Source organism: Podarcis cretensis (genome assembly GCF_951804945.1).
Source record: "Podarcis cretensis genome assembly, chromosome: 6".
Classification (NCBI taxonomy): Eukaryota; Metazoa; Chordata; class Lepidosauria; order Squamata; family Lacertidae; genus Podarcis; species Podarcis cretensis.
In genome coordinates this window covers 58,378,432-58,390,654 of record NC_137175.1, presented here as the reverse complement: position 1 = coordinate 58,390,654, position 12,223 = coordinate 58,378,432, and the positions used below count along the sequence as shown (strand labels likewise).

Below are 12,223 nucleotides of genomic sequence, written 5' to 3'. Positions count from 1 at the left end.
AAGGGGAAGAATCGGAGGGCAGCGTAGGGGAGTATGAAAGTGGCCCGAGAGATTCCATGAGCTTATCCAGCGATTCGGAAGATTCCCAGAGGGGGGCGCCGATGGCCAGGGCAAGGGGGGTCCCAGGGGGGACACACCAGAAGCAAGGGGCCAGCGGGGACTCCCAAAGCAGCAGCGGGAGATCGGGACCAGCTCCTCCACCAGAGCGTAGTGGGGGGGAAGAGTCCCATGTATCAGGGCCAGCTTCTCCTCCAGCAGGGAGAGAAGATGAGTCAGGACTGACCACGCCTCTATCGGAGAGTGAGGGAACGGAGGGGAAGTCAGGTCCAGCTAGCCTCTCCGAAGGGGGAAGCAGTGACAGGAGCAGTGTAACGGTCAGAAGGAAGGTTGCCGGCTGGGCGCGCGCGCCAAGTTCAAATGTACAGGCGCACGGCACAGCAGGAAACCCGGATTGGGAACCAGGTCCTAAAGCCCGCCAGAGGGAGGGGGAAGACTCAGGGGACTCAGCGTCAGAAGAGTCTAGAAAGGGCAAGACCCCAGCGGACAGGCGGACCCAGAGGAGGAAAGAGCAAAGGAAGAGGTGGAGCAAGGCTAGAGTCTTAAACTGGTGTCTGGGGGGAGGAGATTCAGACGGAGCTTCAGCGGTCTAGAGTTTAAGACGTAGAGCTGCGCACCGCGGCTTTGAAATCGAAACTGCACTTCAATAAAGACTTTTATATATAACAACGGACTGGCGTTGGTCCTTTGTGAGCTGGGACCTCGGGCAGTTTCAACAAAAACTACATGTAGACATATCCATGCCTATGTGGTTTTTGAACTGCAAAGTTACAAATACCTCTGAAACAAGAGGATATATCAGAAGATATCTGACTGAGCACTGTAATATTTGTGTTGTTACAGCTGTATTTAAGATGGCCAGACTTTTAGCAGAAGCTAGTTCCAAGCTGCCTGAAAGACAGCATTTGTTTCTGATCCTGCATTTGATTCAGTTGTGTAAGAGCAGGGAGGTCTCTGGATGCAAAATGAATGGGGAAGTAATTGTTTTTAATTGAGCCTTGCTTTCAGGTTGTTACCTAATTTTGTAAAATTGTTCTTATGTTTTGTGATTGCATTATCAGAGTATTTTGTAAGTTGCCTTGACTGTTTTAGGCAGCTGATATAAAGAAAGAGGGAAGTCCAGTGCTCCACTTGGCATCGGCACCTGTTGGTGATTTGAGGTCTTACATTGGTTTTGGTCTGGACAGGGAAGGTGAGGCCCTAGGCATGGGGTAGCCAATGTGGTGCCCCCCCTAGCCAGATGTTTTGGACTCAGCTGTCCTCTTCCCTGACTATTGGCCATTCTGGCTTAGTACATGATATCTGAAGAGCACTTAGATAGCTACCCTTGCCCTAGCCACTACTTTGTCATCTGGGGGCAGTGCAGTGTATATGTGGCTGTTTTTCTCCAAACAAATGTGGTTCATCAAGAGGCACATCATGCCATGGAAATTGACATTCCTATGAGAATTACCGTATTTTTCCGTGTATAAGACACGCCCTATTTTGGGGGACTCCAAATTAAGAAAATACCCCTCAACACTACCCGTGTATAAGACGAGCCCCAATTTTAAACCTAATTTTTTGGTAAAAACACACACGAAGAAATACAGTATAACATGTCCAGAAGGCTTACTGGTCAAAGATGATACCCAGCCTCCCAAACTCAGATTGATTGATTTTATTTGACATGATTTATATGGCACTTTTCTGTTCATTAACAAAAACCGCAAGTAGTTTACATCAGTGTTTCCCAACCTTTTTTCGATTGTGGCACTCTTCCAACCTTGTTTCCTTCCTGTGCCCCCCCCATGGGTGTAGCCAAGGGGGGCAGCAAGGCAGCTGCCCCCTCAGTAAATAAAAACCAATACAAATCAATACAAATCTGAGGTTCTGCCCCACCTAACAAAAGCCTCCACCCCCAACAAGCCTAAGTGACAATAAAGTTACCGGAGATCCATCTTTCTCACTTAGATCATTAGTCTCAAAAATAATTTGATTTATAAGGCCTGATTTATAAGGTCTGTGAGCACCTAGAAAGGAATGCTGTGATCACCAATAGTCAGCATGGATTTCTGAAAAATAAGTCATGTCAGACTAACCTGATCTCGTTTTTTGACAGAATTACAAGCCTGGTAGATGAAGGGAACGCAGTGGATGTAGCCTACCTTGATTTCAGCAAGGCATTTGACAAGGTGCCCCATGATATTCTTGTAAAGAAGCTGGTAAAATGCGGTCTTGACTATGCTACCACTCAGTGGATTTGTAACTGGCTGACTGACCGAACCCAAAGGGTGCTCATCAATGGTTCCTCTTCATCCTGGAGAAGAGTGACTAGTGGGGTGCTACAAGGTTCTGTCTTGGGCCCGGTCTTATTCAACATCTTTATCAACGACTTGGATGATGGACTCAAGGGCATCCTGATCAAATTTGCAGATGACACCAAACTGGGAGGGGTGGCTAACACCCCAGAGGACAGGATCACACTTCAAAACGACCTTGACAGATTAGAGAACTGGGCCAAAACAAACAAGATGAATTTTAACAGGGAGAAACGTAAAGTATTGCACTTGGGCAAAAAAAATGAGAGGCACAAATACAAGATGGGTGACACCTGGCTTGAGAGCAGTACATGTGAAAAGGATCTAGGAGTCTTGGTTGACCACAAACTTGACATGAGCCAACAGTGTGACACGGCAGCTAAAAAAGCCAATGCAATTCTGGGCTGCATCAATAGGAGTATAGCATCTAGATCAAGGGAAGTAATAGTGCCACTGTATTCTGCTCTGGTCAGACCTCACCTGGAGTACTGTGTCCAGTTCTTGGCACCACAGTTCAAGAAGGACACTGACTAACTGGAACGTGTCCAGAGGAGGGCAACCAAAATGGTCAAAGGCCTGGAAACGATGCCTTATGAGGAACGGCTAAGGGAGCTGGGCATGTTTAGCCTGGAGAAGAGGAGGTTAAGGGGTGATATGATAGCCATGTTCAAATATATAAAAGGATGTCACATAGAGGAGGGAGAAAGGTTGTTTACTGCTGCTCCAGAGAAGCGGACACAGAGCAATGGATCCAAACTACAAGAAAGAAGATTCCACCTAAACATTAGGAAGAACTTCCTGACAGTAAGAGCTGTTTGACGGTGGAATTTGCTGCCAAGGAGTGTGGTGGAGTCTCCTTCTTTGGAGGTCTTTAAGCAGAGGCTTGACAACCATATGTCAGGAGTGCTCTGATGGTGTTTCCTGCTTGGCAGGGGGTTGGACTCGATGGCCCTTGTGGTCTCTTCCAACTCTATGATTCTATGATTCTTAGTGGCATGTCCTGAAATGAATGCCTATCACTGTGTTCTAAGCTCCTGCTATAAAATGTAGAATTTCAGTGTTTAGGATTAAGTCTGGGATTTTGAATGCCTGATTATTTACTCTTATCTCCAATATGATAATTATGTGTGTTAATCTACATTAAAGCAAGGCAACTGATTGCTTTGTCCAATGGTTGCCATGTTTATTTGATGATGAACAAGCTTCAGATGATCCACAGAGTCAGTGAAAGGGGGATGGAGAGACTAGTCTGTAACCCTGGTTGACCAAATACAACAGTTTTGGCCACAAAATCCCAAGACTTACATTTGTGAGAGGGCTGTGCGGCTTCATCCAAAGGAATTAAGCTCAAGGAAATCCTTTTCTATTCTCCTGGGAATGTGAAAAAAATAATCTGTATCAAACAAAATCACATACTAGGAGCTAATTTTTATCAGCCTTCACAGCTATGATCCTATTAATACTGTGCTCTGACCATAAAGTTTTGCTGTTCATGTTTGATATTTTCTCTACTTCCTTGGCTTCTCTGCAGTAATATGCAATTAAAGTCTTAAAGCCGTAGGTTAATTATATGAATCTGAAAATGTTATAATTTTCACCAGGGTGTGGTTTCCTATTAATCTGCCTTAGCAGTGTCACCCCCAGCTGTTTCATATACATATAAAGTTGTTAACTGAAAAATAAAAATAAATTACATGGATTATGCCAGCACCAGCCTTCTCAACCTCCACAACAGGGCACCAGTTCAAGTACTTTTAACCCATATTGTGACCTTTTCCTACCACAAGCAATATTTGACTGAGATTTGTGGTAAGCCTTGGCCAGCCTTCAGAAATGTGTCTCTTTGATATGCCACTTTGTTGAGGTTGTTGCCACAGCAAAACCACTACTGCCTCATACTAATCTATGTCCTCAGGAGAAATCAAGAATAGTGTTAGGGATTCTTAACATGGTGGTAGTGGGAAAGCAGGCCTCATTGTTCAAGATGACACATTTCCACAAAATGGGCCTTTTTTTCATGCTCCCAGATACTGTCTAGCCTGCTAATGAAGAGATCTATAGGTTTCCCACATGCAGAATTTGCTGAATTCCCGTTTGTACGTGGTTGCAGAGTACCTGCATGGTGAGAACCTGACAAATGGTCTTGTGAAAGGAAATCCATTTTGTTATCTCCCCCTTTCCTTGAATATGCATAATGCTTCTATGCTTGAAAAGCTCAGCAGTGGCGTAAGAGGAAGCCAAGCAGTGGGGCGCCAGTTAGGCTCTACGATTTCTGTAAAAGAATTTGTAGCGTTGGGGTGTAAAGAAAACAAGAAGAATGAATGGGCCATTTGCTGTGGCTAGTCAATGGAACCGTCTTGTCGTCTTCGCTCTTGTCTCTGTATAAATAAAGCATTGTTGTCCATCCTTGGCATTTGTGCTTCATTGTGATAAATTAGTCTTGATGTGTCTGACATTTTTTTAACCAAGTCTTTTTCATTGGCTGTTTTGGAAAAGTCCAGCTTCCTTATACTTTGCGTCAACACAAACCTCAAGAGCCTTGATAGCAGTCACTATCAAGTACAAGTTAACCTTCTCTTTCTCTGCAAGATTAGGGAAGACCAGAGTAAAAGAGTGTGAGAAAAATTTGGGTAGACAAATTTGCGAAAGCCTAAAATAAATGAAAGCAAGCAAGCAGAGGAGATCTACACCTTCAACTCGACCCTTCTTTCATGACCTGTTGGCTAGTATTTTCATAGCATTTTTATTTGAAATGAAGCAATCCAAAATAGCATTGACTTTTCCTCTACACTTTTGATTTGATTTGTCATTTCTTTGCCCAAGTTCCTTTCCTTACCTTTGCATTTCATAGTGAAACGCTGAGATTGAAATGATTCAGGCTTAGCTGCCAGTTGTGTTTGAACTCCCTATAGTTGATGTACACTGACAACTGATGGCTTTCTGCTTTGAGGGTTAACTGCTCAGATTTACTTTTCAAAATGCATGTAATTACTTGTATCACTGTGGTGATTAACCCGGTGTCCTTTTCATAAACAGATGCTGCCTGTCCTGCCATTCTCATATCCATTATTCTTCCAAAGGTATTTGTGGCCGTGGGCTCTGAGATCAAATTGATACTGAGAGTCCTACATAACCTTCCTGCCACTTTGCTGCATTTCACCATAATTTTTATATTTTTATTGCTTGTTTTTGTTCCCCAAAAGCACAAGTTTAAGACAACTCTGAGCTATTTTACCTTCAGGCTTTTTCTGATGGCGAGAGAAATTTCTTCTATCACATAAACAGAAATGGCCAATTCCTCAGAGACTTGCTCTCAAATAAATTTCAGCTGAACAACTCTATTATGTTCTGTTTCTTTCCCAAAACTGCGGTCTCTTAGGTTCTTCTATTTTGGGAGAGTTGCAAGTAAGCATGTAAGTATATAGAAATTAAATTGCTTACATGTCAGGCCAGGAAAAAAAACTTCCATAGCTGGAGGGTTTCCAGATATTCTTCTTCCATTCAGGGCACAGTGGGAGCAAAGTTAGAATACCATCACTCTGGTACTCCAAAAGTGTAAACGTTGGAAAAACCAGCTGTTCAGACAGTCATTTAATCTAGTGGTTTACTAACCACATATGTTTCCAGCTATTTAGAAACTCCCAACTGATGTGATCCAGACAAATGCATGGCTACCTCTGTGCACTCTGTAACTCCTTTTGCATTGGACACTGAGCTAATGCACAACATTTGGGGAGCTTTCAGAACTTCATTTTGCAGTATTGTGGGGCTAGTGTTTGTTTGGAGAAGGGCAGGTGGATTAAGAGCCCCACTTGGCATGTACAGTTCTTTGATGTTCACGGGCAGTGTGATCATTTGTATATGACATTAATAGAGTTATATGTCCATAAGCTCTGAGAACCTGATTTATGGGCCTTGTTTGTGATGAGGGACAGGTGGATGCCTTCTACATTCCAGGCCTGTGGCTGTTACGATGTTCATATAAATGCCCTCCAGATGTATTGGAAGCTATAATCTAAAATATCTGGAGGTCACCAGGTTGGCAGAGGCTGGTCTAAAATGAAATTAGTTTATGTCTTCAAAACGGTTTCACTAAGTTAGGTAATGACAGCATCCACTCTATAATTATTCAGGGTTGGTTTTTTCCCAACTTCAGTAACATGCTACATTTTTAATGACAGCTCCTGGTGGCCTTTCATTCTCCTGTTAGAATGATGAGCTACCTAGAAGAAAAAAAACCAGGCGGTGAAGCTGCAGCTGCTTTGATTGCCTTCAGATTGGAAACCCACTAAGAAAATGTCAATGACGGCAGTTTCATTCACTAAGCACTTTTATGGCCTCAGTGTAGGGATGGGAGTGGGGTGGCAGAGAAGCATCACCTTTCGGACACTATTAAATGCTTGATTAATCCCTTAATTTCCAGTTCCTTTTCAATTTCAGTGGTGCCCACCAGACACTTCTTTCCTCTTGTTATTAGGTCAGTGGTGCATTTGTGGGAAGCAGAGAAATTCGAACTTATGGATATGTATCTTAGTGTTGCAAAGGCAGATCTGCCTGTCAAACTTCTGTGATCAAAATTAACTTGTGTTCCAAAACAGTTCCATGTTAAATATCATCATATGAAACCACAATAAGGGAAGGGAATCTGGACTTGTATACTGGGTAAGAGACAGTGTCTCCAAAGGCAGCAGCCTGATCTTCTGCAATGGTACCCACAAGAGCAAGAAGAGTAGTAAGGACTGCTTTTCACCACCCTTTCTCCTTATCCTGGAATAGGTAGCTAGTATTTGCATTTCTAAATACAGTATCTCAAAGAAGTACTTTTTTAAAAAAGATTTAATCCTATTCTTTGGGTGTGTTCATCTATGGTATTGTAGTCAAGGACATTGCAATGGGTTCAAAGTGTTGCAAAAGAGATTTCAGACTGAAACCGATTCTTGTTTTTGTAATGAACTAGGCAGCTTTCCCCCTCCGCCTTATTGTTTAAATCTATTCAGAATTAAATTAAATTCCTAAATTCTTTCTCCATACACTCATGGTACACTGGGTTTAGCTTCAGTATAGTGATTTTGGGTACACTGTCTTCTAATTTACACCTGTTTATATTCCTTTATAACATCCTGAGGTTATGAGATTATTCAGCCTGCTATACTTGGAGGAGATCTATTCTTTTTAACTCTGTTACTGTGCTTCAGGTAGTGAAAATATATCAAACCAATAAACAGGAAAATACATGCCAGCTAAATTATTTGCATAGTATTTTGATCAAGTTTAGAAAGCATTCTAGAAAGCAAAGCAGCAATGAGAGTGTCTTGTACAAAGCTTTCAGATATAATTGTACAAAGCTTTCAGTGAATCATTCCTTCCGCCCACAAAGGACATCCACCTGTCTTTCTACTGTGTCTGCTGCCTGATGAAAATATGGGGCACTCTGAGGTAAAGTTATATATAGTTCTTTTTTTATTCATTAATTATGTTATTTTTGTGCTTCTTTTTTTAGCCAAACAAGTATGCTTAGCTGAAAAAATCAGCTGTGGAGACTCCAGCAACAAATGCATCCCATCTTCATGGAGGTGTGATGGAGAAAAAGACTGTGAAAGTGGAATTGATGAGGCCGGGTGCACTAATGGTGAGTCTGAATGATCCTGGGCCTTTCATACTGATGCTGTTATTTGACCTCAATGAACTCAAACTCCAAATGATCTGATGCCAGTTTTTGTATCCCTTCCCTCCTGTATTTCCTATCTACCCCAGCCTTTCTGATTAAATGTGTTTGTACTACATCTTAAGCCACAAAAATCAATATTTGTTTTTCCATATGCTGTAGGTTTTAGGAAGGGCGTTGAAGACAATCTTACCAACATTAGATTGTAGGGACACACATGCCACCCAGCCTATGCAAGATCCACAGACCACCCCCTCCCGGAGCATAGATGAGTTTGGAACTAGTGTGGGCTGCAGATCCACTGCCTCTACCCATGAGTAGGTGTAGTGGTGGAGAAACATTGAATTGGCACTTTATTCCTTTAAGAGGATTCCATTCTATATTCAAACTCTGGAAAGAATATTCTAGGCAGGGTCAGAATCTACAGCACATAATAATAGTCCTTCAGGGAGAAAATGCCACTCCGTAAAGCACACTGCAGAGTTAAAATGAGAAAATAATTTGTGGGATTCCCCAGAAGGCTGGATATGTTTTCTGTTTCCCAAACACTGCAGTAAGATTTTCTCAAGCTGTTGAAGTCGCAGGTAATTCATTTTCAGCTATTAATTTTTTGCTGCAAGTTCCACCTACATATTAGCTAGTACTTGGGAATGTGGACTGAGAGACTGATCTTGCTCCAGTACTCTTCAGCCATTAGCCACTGAATAGGTGACTGTTGTGTTTTTAGTAACCCACAAAGATCGAAAGGCAATATCTATTGTAAATGGTTTCAAGGAAGCAGATAGTGCTACTGTCTTTATCCTCCCAATAGCTCTATGTACAGTATTGTAAAACCTCTATGGGTGAGTAAAGAATCATACATTAAGGAACAAAGCAGTGTCTCTTGTAGGGACAGGGGGACAAATTCAATTTAGTTCATGCTTAAAGGCAAATCTATCAGATTTGTACATTCCATAGCAATGCACAAACCAAAACAAGCTATCCTTCAGAATTTACACTTCAGCTAGCAATTCTCCAGACAAGTAATATGTACAAAAACATATATATTAGTGAAAATAATATACAAAAATAAGAACACAAGAAGAGCCTTGTGGATTGGGCTAATGGCCCATCTAGTCCAGCACCCTCACAGTGGCCAACCAGATCCTTATGGGAAACCACAAGCAGGATTCAGGCACAAGAGCACACTCACCTGCTGTGAGAGCCAGTGTGGTGTAGTGGTTAAGAGCAGTAGTCTCGTAATCTGGGGAACCAGGTTCGCGTCTCTGCTCCTCCACATGCAGCTGCTGGGTGACCTTGGGCCAGTCGCACTTCTTTGAAGTCTCTCAGCCCCACTCACCTCACAGAGTGTTTGTTGTGGGGGAGGAAGGGAAAGGAGAATGTTAGCCGCTTTGAGACTCCTTAAAGGGAGTGAAAGGTGGGATATCAAATCCAAACTCTTCCAAAACTCTTCTGTGGTTTCCAGCAGCTGCTTTTCAGAAGCATTGGGGTCTCCATTCTTGGAGGCAGAGCATAGCCATCAACAGCCCTTTTTATGCTCTATATTGGGGGAAATTGCTTTGCAAAAATGTGTACATTGGGAGGAAATGCAGGCAAAAATGTATACATTAGCAGAAAAGTGAACTAAAACGGTAATGAATTTTCATGATATATATAGTGCTTGCGTGCATTTGTGCGCACGCATGCAAACTGATGTGGAAATGTGTGAGGACAAGAAATAGGAGAAACCAAAATCCTGAAATCGACAGATTCCCCCATCCCTAGTCTCCCTTCATTTGTGTGAATAGCTGCACAGCCATACAAGAGGCTGGTTTTATTCGTACAGCTGGGGGCTTGTTTTACACACTGCGTGGCAGACTAAGCATGGCAGAACCAGAGAATGGAAAGGTTGCTTTTGTGGCCTAGGTGTCTCCACATCTCTTCTCCGCGTTGGGTTGTGGTCAGTTCTCTTTTCTTGGAAAGGAGCACATTTGTCAAATCAAGCCATTCTTCTCCGGATGAAGATGACCCCCTCTCTGCTGTTTGCAAGCCTTCTGAGTTTTAAAGGATTGATTTCAATCCTTTCTGTTATCCAAATCTGATAAAATCCCTCTAAGCTTATCTACTGATACTCTGTAAGCATCCCTGTTTCTTCTCTGCTTAGAATCTTTGTCATCTTCTTTCTCATCTTTGCTGTTTGCTTGTCCTCAACATGGATGGGGGGTGAGAACAGGGGGAAAGAGGAGGTTTTACTTATCTCTTCATTCTTCCTGAGCTTACTTTGGGGGAGGGGGGAGGGGGGACTTTCTTTCCTTTTTGCCTTGCTTGCTTACTTGCTTGGAGTTAAATTTGAAGCTATCAAGCTCATCCTCTGAAATGTGATGTCTCCTTGTCACATTAGAGGCTGTGCCTTTCACAGAAAGTATCTGAATTTCAAAGTAACATCACATTTCATATATCTATTTGAAGGGGAGTTCATCATTGTTGGAGATAATTTTCACATCTCGCTGTGCAAAACACACAGACACAAATCCCTTAAAAACCAGAGGAAGTGTCCAGGAAGAAAACTCAGTGGCTGTTTCTAAAATCCAAACAAACAACATATCTGCATGGAAAATAGCACGACTGGCTTTTCTGAGGGCTTTGCTAAGTTTCTACCTGAGACTTGTGCAAAACCTATGCCACACTGAATTTTAGTTGGAAGGTGTTGCCCTCTGATGAAGCAGAGCTCAAATGGCAATGAATCCATTTGATAATTGCTGGAAAATACAGGGACTTTTCATATGGTGAGGTTTACGGGTGAGGGATTGTATAGCCATATCAGACTTCATGTCAATAAATGCTCTGGTGTGGGAGAAAACTTGTGTTTCACATTCAAACTTTTAAGTCAGAAAGTTGTGAAGGAAGCAAATGCAGCAGCCATAAATGGTCTTGTGGAAGGTGGGAGGACAGAATCTCTTTGCAATAACAGTGCTCCTACAGGAAGCAGTGATGGCCATTAGCTTGGATACTCTAAAAGAGGACTGGACAAATTCATGGAGGATAAGGCTATCATTGGCTGCTAGCCATGATGGCAGAGCTCTTCCTCTGTGGTTTGAGGTGGTAATGCTTATGGATAAAAAGAGCCTGCTTGATCAGGGCAATGGCTCATCTAGTCCAGCATCCTGTTCTCACAGTGGCCAAGCAGATGCATGTAGGAAGCCTATAAGCGGTACTTGAGTACAACAGTGCTGTCCCCACTTGGGATTCTGAGTAGCTGGTATTCAGGAGTATATAGCCTCCAACAGTGGAGGCAAATCATAGGTTTCTGATGGCTGTAGGGGGAAGGCATCAGTTCCTTAAGAATGAAAGGAGATACAGGGGTTTATTGCAAGTAAAACAAAGCCTCTGGCAAGGCTCTAGAGCAGGCATAGGAAAGCTCAGCCCTCCAGATGTTTTGGGACTACAACTCCCATCATCCCTAGCTAACAGGACCAGTGGTCAGGGATGATGGGAGTTGTAGTCCCAAAATATCTGGAGGGCTGAGTTTGCCTATGCTTGCCCTAGAGACAGTGTGCTTGATGATCCTCAACCTCCTCCTGGGAAACTGCCAGTGCATAAGCACCTTAATTCTCCCGAGCATTGATTTGTTGGCTTAGTTATGCTAAAAAAAATTTTAAAAACTGTTTCTTTATCCGTCTTTGTAAGGATCTCTGCATTTTCTAGCTTCAGTGATTTTATTCCAGAGAATGTGAAGGTAATCAGTGTCCCTTGCCCCTACCAGGTAGGAAATTCTGAGCTAAATAAGCTGTTATAAACTGCTGTATTTGATTTGGGAATTCCGATAATACAAAGCAAAACTTCCTTTTTAAGGAGTGGTTCTGCCGGCATGTAAGATAATCTCCCAAAGAGATGGCAAAAGGCCTCCAGTTGAGTTGTTGTAGAAGCAGCAGTGGGAGAGTAATCATCAAGCACAGTGGGATTTGTGCTACAAAAGCTGCAGTCTATTCCCTCCCTCCCCGCCAGTACCCACTCATGCCATAGTTAATTATAGACCCCTAAATGCTCTTTGCTAGGCAGCATAGAGACCTAAGTGCCAACCTAAGCAGGAAGAACTTCATCCCACAGTGAGCAGAGAGAGCAAAATCTTTCTGAAAGACTCAGGCGGCATCTTAAAACTATGTGTTCAGCTTCATTTTATGTCTTATGGCAAGCTTGTTCATGTGTAGGAAATTCACCTGCC

The 12,223-nt window shown here is 42.7% G+C and overlaps 1 protein-coding gene across 4 annotated transcripts in view; it reads left to right on the top strand.

Moving 5' to 3' along the window:
* Positions 1-12,223, top strand: part of LRP8 (LDL receptor related protein 8) — a 199,220-nt gene that overhangs the window by 143,524 nt on the left and 43,473 nt on the right. For all 4 annotated transcript variants that reach the window (XM_079980724.1, XM_079980722.1, XM_079980723.1 and 1 more), the window contains one exon: positions 7,858-7,986. In XM_079980724.1, the coding sequence (XP_079836850.1) occupies positions 7,858-7,986 (129 nt within the window). The remainder of the gene's footprint in view (positions 1-7,857; positions 7,987-12,223) is intronic.